Source organism: Vanellus vanellus (assembly GCF_965231255.1).
Source record: "Vanellus vanellus genome assembly, chromosome: 5".
Classification (NCBI taxonomy): domain Eukaryota; kingdom Metazoa; phylum Chordata; class Aves; order Charadriiformes; family Charadriidae; genus Vanellus; species Vanellus vanellus.
Window position 1 is genome coordinate 82,664,410 of NC_138910.1, and position 18,071 is coordinate 82,682,480.

The following is an 18,071-nucleotide window of genomic DNA, read 5'->3' on the forward strand; positions in this document are numbered from 1 at the left end:
AGTCTGAGGAAACCAGAGCTGCCGCCACCTTCAGGAAAGGTGCGATTCATGCCACCAGTAGTAAACTTCTATATTGTGAAACAATTACGAGTGTTTGTCCACTCAATTTCCCCAATCACCTAAACAAGCTTAATGTTATTGCTAAAAAAAAAAAATCTGCGGCCTGTACAACAGCAAAGTTTCTCCTTTTGTGAGTGCTGCTCCCAGGATGGAAAGGGGTTGGTTGGTTGGGGTTTTTTTGTTTGTTTTTAAAATCGTATTACACTTAAAATAGGACTGATCAAATGTTTTAGAATTCCTGTGTTTTCAGCTTTCCAGACTTCCTCCTCCGCCAAGGCAGCAAGGGCAATATTTGCCCTCTGGCTTAAAAGATACAATACCAGATCTCCATCTAAATTGAAATTAATGGAGCTTAATTAATTGGAACAAAAATTATTCGGGGGGAGGGGGTGGGGAGTGAAGAAAAGAAGAAAAAAAAGATGGGTGAACTTGAAAGCAAGTGGAAATGGAAACACCCAAATCAGGTGGGCAAGGGACCCAGGAAGAAGATGATGCAGTAGGACATGTGGAGAACAAACTGTAACGCAAGCGTAGGAGAGTTTACAAGGCCCATCAGGTGTCCAAGAGCAACAGCAGACTTATCCACATGTCCTTCACTAAAGACAAGTCTACCACAAGCTATTTAGCAAGCAACCTACGGGCATTAAGTTAAAATTGGACTTCAGTTATCCTGACCTGATCTTAACCATCAGCAATAATTTCTTCTAATGCACCCAAACATTTCCTAGCTGTACTGTACATTCCCATCAACTGAATCCACGTAAGTCAAACTATAACCCTAGTAAACTGTGTATAAATGAGATGGTTATAATATGCTACTACTTGGTTTTGACTTCCAGACAATACACTAATTAAACGATTCCTGAATGCTCACAAAGAAACACAGTAAGCCCCATATGATTTCTTGACAGACCCATATGGATAATGAGCATGTACGAGCAAAATGCAGTTTAAGATGACAATACACGTATATCCTGAATGCTTTAGGAAATGCAATAATTAACCTGCTTGAAGGAAAAAAAAAAAATATTACCTGAACCACAACCCTGTATTTTCCCTTTATTAACAGACAAAAAGAAGGATTACAAAATGGTTTTCCTCTTAGAGCACCTCCTATGTGAGACCTCAATCACTAAACCTCATCAAAGCTGCTATAAAAACTGCGAAGATTAAGATAGATTAAATGTGACAAGTTGGGAATACCAGGACACAGAAGACTGACAGTTGCTAAGACCACGTGCTGTAAGGCTGCTACAAGCTCTATTCTCTTCTAAGGATGGAAGTCCTTAGGACAAGGGGTAATGGATTCAAGCTGGAACACAAGAGGTTCCACTTAAATTTGAGAAGAAACTTCTTCTCAGTGAGGGTGACAGAGCACTGGAACAGGCTGCCCAGGGAGGTTGTGGAGTCTCCTTCTCTGGAGACATTCAGAACTCGCCTGGACGCCTTCCTGTGCAACCTCATCTAGGTGTTCCTGCTCCGACAGGGGGATTGGACTAGATGATCTTTTGAGGTCTCTTCCAATCCCTAGCATACTGTGATACTGTGATACTGTGAAGTCAATGCTTTTCAATCTCAGGCTTTTTGAGACGTACCAGTAGCCACCCTCAGTCTCTCCTCCTGCTTCACTATAGACCAAAAAATAAGTAAAAAACTGATAGAGTTGTGAATTACTGCACTCAGAAATCTGGAAATATTAAAGTGAAGTCACTTTGCCAGTGAACTCTATAGTCTTGCGACACGTTTTAACTACACATTTGCCGATTATTTTATGCCAAGACACAGTCCCCATCTCCCTCACTGATTTTGATGCTCACCCTGCCAAGCCCGGCGTTAGCTGTTACTCAGCTTGTGCTGGAACACTGAGGCAATTATGCATTTTCACAATATGCATAAAAGCCATCATTCAGACTTTAAAAAAAAAAACAACAACAAACCATGGCATTTTCTTCACCTCCATGCCTGGATTTTCCCCTCCTCTTTAAAAACTTCCCACTCACTAGAGAATTTAAGCAAAAATCTGTCCCACAGTTCACGTTCCATCCTACTCGTATTCCCAGAAGCGTCAGAAGTGTTTCGGTTGTTTTGCACAGTGCATCACCAGAAATAAGTACATCAAGCCACACAAAGTTCTGACCGCTAGGTAGTAAAACCCACTATTTCTGGGATACTCCAACACTTGTCAGAGTTGTATCCACACAATCATATTTACAATTGCTTTGAGTGTACTACTCGTTCAAGAAAAGCGACTGGAAAAATGTTCCTGAGGTGTGAGCTTCTCTTCATGAATTCTACAAGTTTCGTGTCTCGAGCAACACACAAGTCATTAAAAGCTAACCGATGAAAACAAGAGCCTCCCTTTACCCATTAAATACTTCCTGATCTTTTTCTAACGAGATAGTCCATGACAATATTCATCACACTCGGTGCTTTCAGAGGAAGATGTCCTGGTTTGAGGTAGATTTTCTCATAGCCAAAATGTTTATTTTATTACAGATTCAGCATTTTAACTCACCAGAAGATTTGGAAAAGATTTGAAAATAACTTTGCAGAACTACAACTACAGAAAATCTGCTGCAATCTGCTTTCTACCTAGTTCTACGAAAGCCACAAAACAAGTGAACAAAATCACCTCCATCAACTTGCTGATCAATGTTTATCTCTACTGAGGTTTTCTTCAGTACTACAAAGAAAAATCATGCATTACAGAGAATTCCCAGCTGGAAGTCAAGTAGAAATTCATTCTGATAGAAATCTTGTATTCTAAATATGATTATATTTTGGCCACCAGCAATTGCCTTTAAGAAAAAAAAAAAAAGTAAAAAAGTTCTGAGGGAGTGCAGCCCCACGGCGGTGCCCAGCCCCACACGCGGGGCGAAACACCTGCCTGGCGTTACACCCCTCTTGTCATAACACTCACTCGTTTGTGACGAGTCCATCAGTGTAAAGTAGCAAGGGTCTGCTCCGCAGCAGCTATGCAAACAGAAATGCAAGGTACGCACATACTGTGTTACTTGCTCTCCAAATGAAACTACGCGTTCATGGCTGTAATAACTCCGCTTTTGACGTTTTGCCTTGTTGTGGCAGGGACCTGCACAGATGCCAGAAAAATGCTAACGAGGAAATACAAATCGATGTACATATTATACACATATTTTCCTAAATACGTATATATACGCATGTGTATCTAAGCACTTTATTATCTCACAAATCCCACTCAAATCTTTAAATTACTGACGGGGGTAAATATTACAAGAGTTCAAGAGTATTGGTCACCGGCACACAGCACTTGTTATCATTTTCCTGTTTATAGCAGTTGTCTAGATGCTCGCACAGATATCGCATTGTACTGAAACCAACAAAAAGGGGTATTCACAGATACTGCTCATTGCCTTTTGTCAGAGCAAGCAAAGCAACAGCATAGGAACTATTTATCATTCTGCTGGGGGAAAAAACCTAAAAATAAATACTGTATTTTGCTACACTGTTAGTCAGCTGGTTTTTAGCAACCTGATCACGTCCAAGAAATTCTAACTCTTGTAGAAAAATATGTGATGAAGAAAACAATTAGTTTTACTGTAACATCCAGTACAAATAATCTTAAATAATAAGTACCAGAGCTACTATTCAGCATATTCATTTATTTCAAAGTATACTGATTGTGAAGGACACTAATTCAGCTCCCAGATTTCGTGGCACATCAGCTCGTACAAGTCCAGATGTTCTGTATGCAACTGGCCCAGCAGGAATCCTGCAAAAGGGATTTTTTTTTTGCAGGGAACCTGCAAAAGATACTTACTTTCTTCTATATATTATCAGCCCTGCAGATGCGATAATTAAGCAGAATCCTGGCCCACTCATGTGTTAGAGCTCCTCTTTCTGGTGACACGTGCTCCTAAGGCAGAAACGGGTTCCCACCATTATCACGTCAGAAGCACACACTAAACCATGTATTTTAACGGATTATCTCCTGGTTTAAGAAATAGGTACAAACATTGGACTTCCTGCTGGAAAAGTAACCCGCCAAACATCTTTTGAGAACCTTAGTCATTGGTCCTCTTTAGGGAGAGGATCTCTTTAGGCCAAACTTCCTTGCCTCGGCAGCTGTCAGACCTCAACCAAAGGCACGGTTTCAGGTTTTAGTACAATGAAAGAGCTTCCACTTCAAAGTGTCTGCTCAACAGAGTACACTCAAGGATCACAGTCACTTGCTGCAGCTCTCTTCAGCACAGTCTAGGAGGGAAAGGATGATTTCACATATGTAGATCAAGGTTGGAAATGTGCAAATATTGCTGTGTGGTCTTTCCTGAGTTAGGAGGAACAGTCAGGAGCATCCCATCCCTGCCCATGAAGCTGGGGAGGGAGTCTTGACCAGGGAGGGGAGCCATAGGACGAGGGGGAATGGTTTTAAACCGAAAGAGGGGAGATTTACATTAGATATGAGGAAGAAATTGTTGCCTGTAAGGGCGGTGAGCCCCTGGCGCAGGCTGCCCCAAGAAGCTGTGGCTGCCCCATCCCCGGAGATGTTCAAGGCCAGGTTGGACGGGGCTTGGAGCAACCTGGGCTGGGGGGGGGGGGGTGTCCCTGCCCAGGGCAGGGGGTTGGAGTGGGTGATCTTTAAATGTCCCTTCCAACTCTAACCATTCTATGATCCTATGATTCTATGTGGACAATGCTGAATTTCTACATCAGCAGTAGGCTGTACGGGACTATCCCACAAGCTAGAGAGACTTCCTCCTGCCTACTTTTATTTATGGGTGCTTATAGCAGCCCAGCTGCTACAAAGTGCCACTGCAGATTAATGCAGTATGAAAAAAAACCCAAACCAAACCCCACCCTGATGTTTCATACAGATTGCAGCTTTATTATTCAGAAGGACAGGTATAAAGGTATTTATATGTATACCTGGATAGAGGTAAATTCCAGAGAGTGGAATTCCAGGATCATGAAAGCTTGGTACCAACAAACGCAAACTTAACAATATGGAGGGGAGAAAACAAAAAAAGCATTAAGACAAAGTTTAACTTGCACAGGACTTTCGTCCAAAATTATACTCAGTTACTGCTGGGACATGTTGCCTACGAAAACTCAGATATCCAAGACATCCATCCAACTCTCATGGCCACCAGGCACTTACTTCCTGTCATCCTAGAAAAAGTAAAACATGAGTTTCCAATAAACCTATTTTTTCCCAGTAATTACTTATTAGGCTTGTCACTGCTTTCCCACCACCCTCATGGAGTTTCCATCCTCTGTATCACACCACCTCACTGAGATCCCACTAGTTCATCTAAGTCAGCATAGTCCAATGAGTACTATGAACTAGATCTCCTGTCTTGGCTACTATCGTCTCTACCCAGGAGGAAATAAGGAATTAATTTTTAAGCAATGAATATTGACCCCTGGCCAAATGCTGTCTACTGGGGCTAAACTTGACCAGGAGCTGCTACGAAGACTGCAAAAGGCAAGAGACAGAGGCATCCCACACGAACACTGCATTTCACTGGGGCTTCTGGCGCTCAAACTTGCTGAGACTCGACCACCTCCCAAATAAGCGATCACAGGAAGTAAAGTTGGAAGGAACTTTGAAAGGTTATTCTTGTGATAAGTAATTTAGCAAAAGAATTTTGCTTCAGCTAAAATGGATGTGTGCTCACTATGGCTTCAGCTAAGATGGGTGTATGCTCGCTATGCGTTTGATAGATGTGTGCTCGCTGTGGCTTCAGCTAAAGAAGGGCGTGTGCTCGCTGTGCGTTTGGGAAAGGGATAGCGTTAGACAGGGGATCAGACGAAAGCAACAGCTGAAAGTACCGAACTGTTGCAGAACAAAGGGTGGTGTCGTTAGCTAAGATAACCACAGGAGTGTAAGGAATGAAGAAGCCACAAGAAGGACGTGGTGATAAATAAAGACTTCGAGCCTCCCTCCGATGACCACCAGGAGACCCCCGAGGAGGCACAGCGCCTGCGCCGCCGGAAGGGAGGGGGCGTGCTCGGGGGTGGGCTGCATTCCAAGAACTCATTGATTATGTAATCGCGAGTGGGTCGCGTTCCGAAAACTCATTGATTATGCAAACTATGTTCCAAGAAGAAACATGGATAAGTATAAGGAATACGAAATAAAAACAAGCGTTTGCAAAGGAAAAAGGAGCCACAGGAGGACAAATCCCCTGTGTAACTTCCCGCACTGTAATAAATAATTTGCTCCACCAAATTTGCCCCGGACTAAAATTCAATACAGTGAGCGTGTTTCTCACATTGTTTGTCTTCTTCCAGAATTTTCTTGGGTACTTCTTCACTGCTTCCTCAACCTATGACTGAAACACCTTCTTCAAAGTCCCAAAGAAATCGGTACAAGTTCAGCAAAAGACTACACGCGAAAACTTACATGTCCAGGCTTGGGTATATGTTGTACAACGCACAGCCATTACATTTTGCTTAGCCTTCATTGTAACAAAACAAGGTTATTAACAAATTTGGAGATGTGTTTATCTTCATTGTATTACACAAAGCAGAGTCATATTTCATCAAACACAACTTATTCCTAACCTCACAGGAAAGCTCCTACATTTATGTGCTTCAATAGTTCTAAGTCAACTTAATTTATGTTGTCCTGCTAGATGTTTCTGCACTATTGCATTAGGCTAATAGCCGTTAATGAGACATTGTCTCCTCGACACAATACCCAGATGCTTGGGAAAATTATACATTCACACCAGCAGATTCTGTAAATCTGACTGCCTCTGAGCCAGGTCCTACCAACAAACACTAAACACAGCGAGGCAGCGCTGAACCCCATGTGCTTTTGCACTGCAGGAGCGAATGCACAGCAAACAAGTTTTTTCACATCCAAGTGAAGATTAATTACTGAATTTACTAAGTCACCTCCAGGTTTGTTTCTGTTTGGTTTACCTGTAACAGCAATTTTTCTTCTGACTAGGTGATTATGGCTAATTTGTTTTATTTTTGCTTATCATGGTATGGTACAAGCACTTTTTTACAGATAATGGTAACAACCAATTAGTCTGTGCAGAATGAGGTATTTATGACTCTGACATAAGGATGCAGAGTAGGAAAATACAAGCCTGGTGTGACCAGAGAGCCCTTGAGAAGTGGAGCAGAGACTGATGGTAACACAGCGTACAGGCACGGGACGACATGTTTAGTGCTGGAGACCTGTGACTACAAACAGCCCACGAGGGACGGCCGCAGCCATGCAGGGCTGGACCTGGAAAACGCTGGTGGCGAAGGAAGGATGAACCGTCCACCGCTGCTCCACGTCCTAAAGGCTGATGGCTTCAGTCTGGTGCTGGTTGTGGGGTGGCGGTGTGTTACTGCCAGCAACACATGGAAGGATGAACCTTCCATAAGCAGGAAAAAGGAAAAGGAGATAGAAACTAAGAAGCATTAATGTAACAATTTTAACTCTATTTAACTGTAGCTATTATTGAGACTTTTTTCTGTATACAAGTACTCTTTCTTTTTCTGTAATAATTACATTTGAACTAATAAAGATCATTGGATTATACTGTTAAGATTTTCATTATTCTAACAGTAGAATTCTTATACAAATTATGTTTCCTCTTTGCCCACAAACAAGATTTTCAGCTCAGCACAGATGCCAAATTCTCTTATTACAGCCCAACTGTAGCATAAGACACCAAACTCTTCTTGATCTCCTGTCCCTTCCCTCACCTCTAATGAGCCAAATAGTTATGAAAACTGTCTCAGCTACACTGGGTGCATTCTGAAAAACTCCAACAGATTTGCCACAACAGAGATGAGATGACACTCTAGCCCAAGAATTTTAAGCATGAAAATAGTTATGCGGATACTGTATTTTATTATTTCAATGGCAGATTATGAAAAACAATATGCCAAAGAGAAACTACACAGGAAAACCACACAGCGCTACAAATGCATCTACCACTTTGGAGGGGCACTTTCTCCTAAATGTCAAAGGTCTGCAGAGGTTGGTGAAAAAAAAAAAAAAAAAAAACCAACTTATTTTTAATCTGTACTGATGCTGGTAAGAAATAACTCCATGTGTCTGTAAATACCTGTCTTTTTCCCCAGGTACAGAAGTGCACTCTTCCAGTCCAAACCTATGAGCAGCTCTCGACGGCGGACAGCAGGGAACAGCCCAACCACAGCAAGGGACCTGAGCAAGTCCCGAATCCACTTCAAAGCCTTGGCTTGGAGAAGGTTTTGATGAATGAGGACTGAAATTCACTACTAGGACCAGAGATACATTTTGTGGCATGAGGACTACATTCAGCATGCAGAAGTGTTTAGGCCCTTATTTCTTTCATCTCTTGCAACACTGTTTTTAAAGCATCAAGACTGCCTAATGATACAGGTATTTAAAAAAGCAAAAGAACAAAAACCCCAAACCCCAAAACTCAGCGACCTAAGCAACTCCCTAAAGCCCAAGAGTCGTCCTTTTCCTGCGACAGACCGGGAGCAGCGCTGAGCTATGGCTTGGGGGGGAGCGGGAGCGGGAAAGGGTTTGTAAATACTTCATACACAAAACCCGGGTGTTTGGGGACCGAATTCTTTTGGGGACGAATTTCAGTCACCTTGGACTGAAAAAAGAAGAAAGAATTAAAAAGGTATAACTTTTTTTTTTTTTCCATTTGTCAGGACTGCCCACTGAAACACAAACATATCAGTTATTTATGCAGCCGTAACCGGACAAGTTCAAGGTATTTGTCACCATCTATTTGTCTTCTTCATGACTGAACGAGCCTCCTCTCTTGTCTTTGAGACTTCCACCAGGCTTCTAAAAATATGTAAACGAGTGTACATGTATGTGCATCAGAGAAAAAAAGGCAGGGCTAAAGTTCATTTTGGTTTTATTTTACATTTAAGACTGTACCTGATTTTGAAAAAGAGAGAAGCTTGGACAGAGATGGAACACCCAAGGACATTTAACTGCCAGCCCACCAGAGCACGACCATGTCAAACAGGTACCAGAAAAGTGCCAAGTCTCGCTTTCACAAAACCGTTGGCGTCTCTGTCTTTGATACAGAGGGGTTTCTCTGATTTTTTATCCAGTTGAGTTGTGAAAACAACTGCTTTGTGGCAGATGCACAAAATGCCAACTGATCCAAAAGGGATCAGCTTTTAGTGTTTGACGGTCACACTGAGAAGACAAAATGATGTGGAGACAGTCTACAGAGTGTCTGGGAACAACAAGAGCAGCGCTGCTCCCTAAGGGAAGGCACGCAGGATGCCCAAACCGCTGGCTGCGCAACGGCCTCACGCCAACAGCACAGGGACAGGCAGGCAAAGCGGTGACAGCAACGGTCCTGCTGACCGCCCCGTGAGCATCGTGCCGGGGTCCAGCCAGGGTCTCCACCCAGCACTCGAGAACCAGGACTCGGGGCAGACACCCCAGGACAGAGCTCCGGCAGGAGCCACAGCCACCAGCCTGAGCTCCGATGGCACCCTTGGTCAGAGGAGGGGGGTGGAAGCCCCAGGTGAGACTCCTCAGGCCAACGACGAGCAGTTAGTGCTCTCGGCGCCCTCACACAGAGGGTCACCAGTGGATTCCTGAACAGAAGGATGCACTGATTCTGACAAAACTACCAAGTCACTGTAAGTGTGCTAATTCTAACTCTGCAACAGTTATGCTTCGTTGTTTCTGCCCAACATCTCCCTTTTCAGAGCACACAGCCCAGGGGAATAAGAACACTAAAGGCCTTAAAACTTCCACACACACATGCAAAGCCTTGTTTTGGTAACAAAGGGAGTTCCACTGAAAGCAGTGGGTTTGCGCGTTATCTCCTCCTGCATGACAACCCTGTTACACACCCACCCTTCCCCGGAGTTGGCACCGTGTAGAAACTGTGCAGAGGTCACAGGTAACTTCATTACATCATCATTAAATTGTATGGTAGCAAAGAGAAATTCCCCTCAACTATGCATTAATATCCTGCTTGTTAAAAGACAAAACAAAGTTTATTTAGTCATAAACTATTTCTGGGTAACGTTCATTGACAGTCATGCCACTCAGCAATAATCAACCCAACAGTGTATAACTGCGTGTTACAGTTAAATTAATCTCCTCACTTAAAGATGTTCTGATTGCGTCATCCTCGGTCATGGCTGAGCAACACCTTACTCCCAAGGACAGCTCAGCTTAAGTCAATAAGCTGAAAGAAGTACAATACTCAAGCTCTAAAGGATGACAAAGCAGAGTCTGGATGCTTTCACACTCCAGAATCTTAATTGGACTGGAAACTGTAGTAATTCATTTGGCTCAAGAAATACAAAGTACTAGACCACTAGATGAGCAATTCACATGGAGTAAATCCTACTGGTTTTACCACCTACTCACTTACTGACCAAACCGTTCCTGGTACGCAGTACTATTCATATTTTAAGAAGATGCACTGAATTCAGCGCAGCTACTCAGATTAATAAAGTAAGCACTTACTGTTGTGTCAAAGGAGACATTTGTAAATTTAACAGAGCTATTGTTTGCATGTCGTCAATAATCTGTTGAAGACCTGTTGCAAAAACTTAGAACACGCCTAGCTTTATAAATCCAAGTCATCCCTTAGACGTCTCCAAGATAATCCAAATGAGGAAAAGAAGTTTGAACTGTTTCTGAGATCAGCACAATGTAGGAATCCCATGAAGCTATCACTAACACCAGAGTACCAAAGTAGAGACGCTTCTGAAACACTACAACTGCACAAAAAACTAAGAACATCCAGTTACCTTTGTAATCAGGCTTTTATCATAATACACAATACACCACACTGCTGTTCAGAAAGACGCCATTCTATTGGCTAGATACATTTTTTTTAAATACACATTAATAGAGATAGTCACCATAGTTCAATAAAAATAGTATATGTCTTTAACACTGTGTAGATACATATTTATATCATATCCTATTGCAGTCAATAATGTGCACCAAAAGTCTTCAAAGTACAGATTATGAAAATGTGTATTTAAGCAGTCTTGAAATGCATATTTACATAGTTGAATGTAATTTATCTGAAACATATCGCAAACTTTCGTGTTTACTCTCACACAGTTCTATAGGGATCTTTATTTTTTTATCTAAAATTGTAATTTAATATGCACAAGAAAAAGTTAGGATTATCAGTCCTGTGCTTCCTAAAGTTTTGGGGCACAACTTTCTATTGACTTCCTTAGAGATAAATTTGAGTTAAAATCTCATAATGACAAAAAGGTAAAATGACACAAATTTGTACTGCATTTCTAATTCTTTCTTGATACCATACCAATTGTTCAGTGACTTATGGGATATACACTATGTCTTATCTGTTCCAAGAAAACAAACTCATTATAAGAACATTCAACATTATCATGAACCGCCTGACTACACGTAATAAAGATGTCCTACAGCTCAGCATATGCAGACACATCTCCACATCAGACACCTGATTTATTTAGAGCCCAGTTCTGCTCTGGGAAGAAACGTTCCTCATACTTTGAGGTACCAGAAAGCTATTTCACATACACAAAGGATGATGGTCGTGTCTGTCCCCTGCTGCATTCACTTTGTTTATGAAGCCAAGATAGAAACAGCAGCCACATAAATGGCCTAAAACATCACTTTTACCTCAACCAAAGTACATACCGCATTATCTTCATTTTTTTTCCCCAACAAGTCACCCTTTTGCAACTATTTTAAGTATTGTGTTTATTAAATCTACTTTTCAATAAATCTACAATGTGATTGCATAAGCCTTCTCTGTGTTTTGTTTATACTTTCCAATAACTTATGATTCCATCATCAACTTCTATTAAATCTGCTACAAGAGTAGATCTGTGCTAAGATAATTTTACATTTTGTGAAAAGCAGCAGGAGACAGAGAAAGACAACCTTGTACATGCCTGGAGGCACGAAAGGTTAAGCAAACACTGTATTCGACTGCAGAGAACCAAAGATGGGTGGAGGGGAAGTTACTGTCTAAACATCTCCCAAAACTTGACTGACTTTGGCAACGAAGTCAATCAGTCACCAGACATGAGCACGGGAAACCTGGCTTCCTGAGTTTTGGTACTCATGGAATTTGCTTTTTTAATGGAAGAAATTGGAACAGATAATAAAATTCAACTTAATTACCTACTGCTCAGGATCTCATTGCAATTTAAAGTCAACACACCACTGTCTCCTTCATGTAATTACTACCTAGGCAAACTAGAGGGAGGGTACAAGAATTTTAGTCATCTAAACAACTTGGAAAATAGGTGCTTGTTACAAATACAAAAGTGGTATACAGATCATAGAATGGTTTGGGTTGGAAGGGATCTTTGAAAATTATCTAGTCCAACCCCCTTGCCATGGACAGGGACATCTTTCACTAGATCAGAGTCCCATCCAACCCAGCCTTGAATACTTCCAGTGACAGGGCACCCACAGCTTCTCCGGGAAACCTACTCCAACATCTCATCACCCTCATCGTAAAAAACTTATTTCTTATGTCCAACCTAAATCTACCCTCTTTCAGTTTAAAAACCATTGTCCCTTGTCCTGTCAATACAGGCCGTGGGTTAAAAAAAAAAAAAAAAAAAAAAAAGAAAGCCTTTCTCCATCTTTATTATAAACCCCCTTTATATATTGCAAGACCACTAAAAGGTCTCCCTGGTCTCCCTGGATGGAGCTTCTCTTCTCCAGGCTGAACAACCCCAACTCTCTCAGCCTTTCTTCACAGGAGAGATGTTCCATCCCCCTGATCATTTTTGTGGCTGTCCTCTGGACGCACTCCAACAGGTCCATGTCTGGGGATCCCAGAGCTGGATGCAGTACTCCAGATGGGATCTCACCAGAGCAGAATAGAGGGGCAGAATGACCTCCCTCGACCTGCTGGCCATGCTTCTTTTGATGCAGCCCAGGGTATGGTTGGCTTTCTGGGCTGTGAGTGCACAGTGCCAACTCATGTCCTATTTTTCAGCCACCAGTATCCCCAAGTCCTTCTCTGCAGGGCTACTCTCAAGCCATTCATCCCCCAGCCTTTCTGATACCGGGGATTGTCCTGACCAAGGTACAGGCCCTTGCACTTGGCCTTGCTGGACTTCAAGAGGTTCACAAGGGTCCACTCCTCCAGCCTGTCCAGGTCCCTCTGGGTGGCATCCCTTCCCTCTAGTGAATCAACTGCACCACTCAGCTTTGGTGTCATCTGCAAACGTGCTGAGGGTGCACTCAATCCTACTATCTATTGCTGTTGATGAAGACATTAAACAGCATTGGTCCCAATACAGACACTGCTCGTTACTGGTTTCCACTTGGATATAGAGCCACTGACTGTAACTCTTGGGACAAGAATGTTGTGGAGGACAGTACCCCAGGACCTGGCAAAAGATGAAGCAGCATGCTAAGAGAGAAAGTCCTCACTCAGAGAGACCCATCTGCAGCAATAAGGAACAGGAAACATACTACAAAGTGCTGTTTTTAACATTCTCTCTCCGTTTTCTCCCCAGCCCCCTAAATTTATTATACAGTGGATTGTTTTATCTAAAACTAGCATGTTCGCAAAAATCAGACATTGCTGAAGCTCTGTACCTTGGTTCAGCAGATATGCTCAAAGAGTAAATGATTTATCCCACCTAAAACACGCACGGCAAAGCCTGGATAAAGTGGACCAAATTCATGTCAGAGGAAGAAAGGTTCAAACAATCTGAATCAGAGTTTCACCTACTTCTAACACTTCCGAGTAGATTCAAATGTGAATAAAGTGTTAAAATAAAGTTTCAGCTTTAATATGAATGTCACCCACTGGTATGAAATTTGAACCTCAGAAGGTGAAATGAATTACATGATACGCGAGGATTTGCCAGCAGGAGCTAAGGAGGCTTTGTCTGCAGCAGCGTCACAGCCAACGGCTTCCACATCGCACGACACTGCTGTGGCTACACAGCCCACCAGCCTCAGACTGAGGATGCCCTTCCTGTGTGGTACACGTGTGTCACCGCATGAAACTAAGAAAGGGAAATGCAGCCAAGCTACAAGAAATAACGTATCTTAATAGAAAGTTTCATAGTTCATCAAAAGCTCTTCCAAGTGAAACAGAAAACCTCACCCACTTGGGAAAATAAACAGATAAAATTCTTTTCATTAAAAACCTGACATGATCGCTTCTCAGCAGTAAGTAGGAATCTCAATTACAGACTCAAGTTTTGGTGGCACTCACCAGTGGCAGAAGAAATCATAGGAAAGTAGTTCTTCCTAGAGAAGATCTAAATATGCAGATACAAAAAAGCTAGCTAGCTAGCTAAATTTGAGTTGAAAGCAATAAAATTTGGTACTTGATATACTTCCTTAAAACAACGTCCCTTAAAACAGTGATAAAAGCTTTCTTTAAAGATGACATCATCATCCATTTGGACTCTAGTGATTTGTAAGCTACCAACTAAACTGCAGTTCGCTACGACAGGAAATTGCCTGTGGTACCATCACCACCAAGAGCCTGATTCTGCAATGAAGTCAAGAAGAACTTTACCGTTCATTTCAACAGTCACACGACAGCCCTTAATATTGCAGTTACATGGAAGAAAATACTACTTTGGTTAATAAATAAAGATCCCACAACCTCAAAAATCAGCTATAATGAGAAAAGGAAATAGCAAGTAATTTGCCCCTTTAAGCTTCGGTGGCAGCCTGCTTGTTGGGAAAGGACTCGATAAAGTCAATGTCACTGTTCTCGACAAATCCTTTGCATTTAATCCACTTTAAGGAAAAACTTGATGCAATTCCTGGAGCCAGCTTACAGCTATCCCAATGAAGACTGAACTTAAGGAACCACTAAGAAGCTTGTTTCTGAAGGTGAACTTAAGATCCTTCTCACATGCCCATGCAGACAGACAATGCAGCTTAAAAGAAAGAGCGCTTAAGAGGAACAGGCTTCAAAACGCCTATGGGCTTATCAAAACCTTTTACAGAGCCAGTTCACACCACCAGTCAACCCTTCTGTCTGGCACCTTGGGCTTCCTGCAGCCCCTCTAACCCTTATAACCAGTTATCTGACGGCATCCTCCCCACCTCAGAGAAACCTGAGGCCGTCGCAAAACTGTTCACGGAGCCCCATGTCAGCTGTCGACCACGGGCTTGACTCCTCTCTTCTAAAGAGCCACATTGATGCCACGAGTTAAAAAAACGAAACTTTTGAGAAGAATTTGCCTTTGTCATTTGTAAGTGCAGAAACTGAGGAATCCTTCATATCCCAAGGAGAGAGGTTTAAGACACCTATATCTCTGAAAAACATGCCTGTGGGCTAATAAATAAGCAGTTACGGGCAGGGACTACAAAGTCAAGAGAATAACTACCACAGCACCCTAATTTAAGAGGAAAGACACATTGTACACGCTGAATTTGGAAATGCTGCACTTTCCCTTTGTAAGCCTTTAACATTATGTGGTCTAACAGGGAAACAAACCTGAATTCAAACCTTGCTTCCCAGTACAAGACTAGAGCAATTACTCAAGATTCCTGCAAATGTGGTAACACAATACACACCAACGAAATCCACATATGCAAATGAGGTAAAAGGAAGTAAACACACTGATGACATGGAACAGCTAAAATAGCAAAAATTCTAGTCAGAATAATTCTTCGGAACTACAAGTCGCTTACAGACACAGTGCCCTCCTTCCTCAAGCTGAGTAACTAAAGCATCACCCTTCCTTACCTGAGTAACATGCTTTAAAAAATGGAGTTTAAAAATGATTGTATCGTGACAACACGACACTCGGTAACTCCTGTCACGCCTTTCTTACCAGAGCGTTCTTGCTTACAGACGGCAAGTCGGGAAGCACACGCGGCACTTGGTGAACTCTACTGAAACGGTATTTCCTCTCCCGCGCACCGTACTGCCGCTCCTTCCTCAGCGCACCACCTCCGCGCCCCCTCCCCGCCACCAGCGCTGCGCGGCGGCGGTCGCGGGCCCTCTCCCTCTGCAGTCACCTGCAGGGCCGCTTGAATTCCACAGCGGCAGGAACAGGTTGTCTCAGAAGTTAAATAACTCCAGACTCACCTATTTAGGTTTCGCCTTTGAAACACTCTAATTCCTTTCTGCCTTGTTTTCACCCCCAAAAAGGCTTTTTTTTTTTTTTTTTTTTCCTTTTCGGGAGGGAGCCGGGCTGCGAATTCTCCTTCGGCCAGATGAAGGCTCTGACCGCAGAGGCCGCACGGAGACCCCCCGGCGAGGAACGGGCCCGCGACCCCGCGCCGAAGGATGCTGTGCCCCCCGCGCGCCCCGCCCGGGCGCCGGCGGCCTCGGGGCCGAACAGCCGCTCCGTCCCCCGCGGCTCCGCTGCTTTGCCGCGGAGGTCCCGCGCGCTGTCAGGGGAAGACGGTTCGGCGGCGACACCTCGGACGAGGCCGAGCAGCCCCGCGGGCCCCGCGTCCTCTGCGGCCGACGCACCACCGGCGCAGCGGCGGCAGCGGGGCCGCAGCACCGCCACCACGTCCCGCCCCCGGTGACCTTCCCCGCGGCCGGGCAGCAGCATCCCAACGGGGACCGAACCCCGGGCACCCCTCGGCGCTCCCAAACGCCCCCAGCGCTACCACGGCCCCGCCAGGGCCCGCGCCTCAGCGGCCCCGCGCCTCAGCGGCCTGGCCCGGCCCGGCCCCCAACGGCCCCCAACGGGCGCCGCGCACCTGCCGCCCGGCGGCCTTCCCAACCCACCGCCCGCCCCGGCCCGGCGCAGCCCGCAACCCTCCCCGCGGCGCGGACAAAGCGGCCGCCACGCACCTGCCGGCGGGGAGGCGCCCGCCGCCTCCCACCCTCCCGCTCCTCCGAGCCGGGCGAGCCGCGGCACCGGTGCCTTCGGGGGTCCCTCCTGCGCTGGAGGGGGGGGGGGCGCGGCGCGGGGGGTGTCCCTGCCCCCCGCCGCGGGGACACAAACTCCGGCCGCCGCCCGGATCCGCCGTGTAAACAGGCCGGAGGGCTGCACCGGCGCCGCGGCTGCCCGCGCCCCGCCCGGCCCCCGCGCCCGGCCGCTCACCGTAGAGAGGCGCGGAGGCTTCTCCCTTCCTCGCCATCGTCTCCCGGGGCCCTCCGCGCCGGCACAGCCCGGGGCCCGGCGCCTCCGCCCGCCGCTCAGCGCGCTCTTTGTTGCCGTGAAGGCATGAGAGGCGGCGGCGGCCGGGCAGCCTCCCGCTCCGCTCCGCTCCGCGCCCCGCGCTGACCCGCCCGTCCCGCCGGCTCCGCGGCCCACGCCTGCGCCGAGCCCGCGGGGGCGGTGCCCGAGCGGCGCGGGGGGGCGGCGGGGGCAGGCGCGGGACCGACCGACCCACCGACCGACCGGCCGCTGCCCCCACCGCGGGACGCGCCCCGTTCACTCCGCCCGGGCTGCAGCTCCGGCGGCTGGTGGCAACGGGCGCCTCCCCCCGGTGGGGCCCGCGGCGGGGAGGTCTCCATCCCCCCCCCCCCTCGCCCCGCCGCCGACCGACCGCCGCTCCACCGAGAGATGCGGCGGCGGGGCCGGGCCCGGCGGGCACCGGTGCGGCTGTCGGGGCGGGAGCGCTCCCCCCGCCCTGCCCTGCCCCTGCCCGTGCCGCCGGCGGGAGCAGCCGGTGCTGGAGCCGCCGCCGCCGCCCGTGAGGACTCCCGCGGGGACGGAGCATCACCTCCAGGGGATGGGGGGGAGCTCGGCTGCGCGGGCAGAGAGTGGGGCCCTTAATGCTCCGGGGCTGGTTTTCATGGTTCGGGCAAGAAACAGGTTCAGCCCGGACAAACACGGGTCGCTGGTCACGAACTTGCCTTTAGTTGCCATCCGCCCCCCTTTGGTTTATTTGAGTTGCCCCAATGGCCGCTTAAAGAGCCACCGGTCCAACCCCTGAGGCTCCTCTGCAGCCCTGGCAGCCCAAACCGTCCCCCGGCAAAGGGACGCGATAGTCGGGTGTCGCGTTGCTATGTATCGAGCAGCCTGTTGGCAGGGAAACACCCCAAAGTCCAACACACAGAACATTCTGTACTGAAAAAATTTTGGAATAACCCTCTGCCTGTCTTGACAGAAGCACCGCTGAGGGA

General features: G+C 46.1%; 1 protein-coding gene across 1 annotated transcript in view; it reads right to left on the reverse strand.

The window, feature by feature from the left end:
* The window catches only part of SLC44A5 (solute carrier family 44 member 5), a gene marked incomplete at its 5' end in the record, with an annotated part of 96,262 nt that extends 79,182 nt beyond the window's left edge, over positions 1–17,080 (reverse strand). Inside the window, one exon of the mRNA XM_082483899.1 lies at positions 17,044–17,080. Coding sequence (XP_082340025.1) covers positions 17,044–17,080 — 37 coding nt within the window. The remainder of the gene's footprint in view (positions 1–17,043) is intronic.
* Positions 17,081–18,071: the final 991 nt, after the last annotated feature.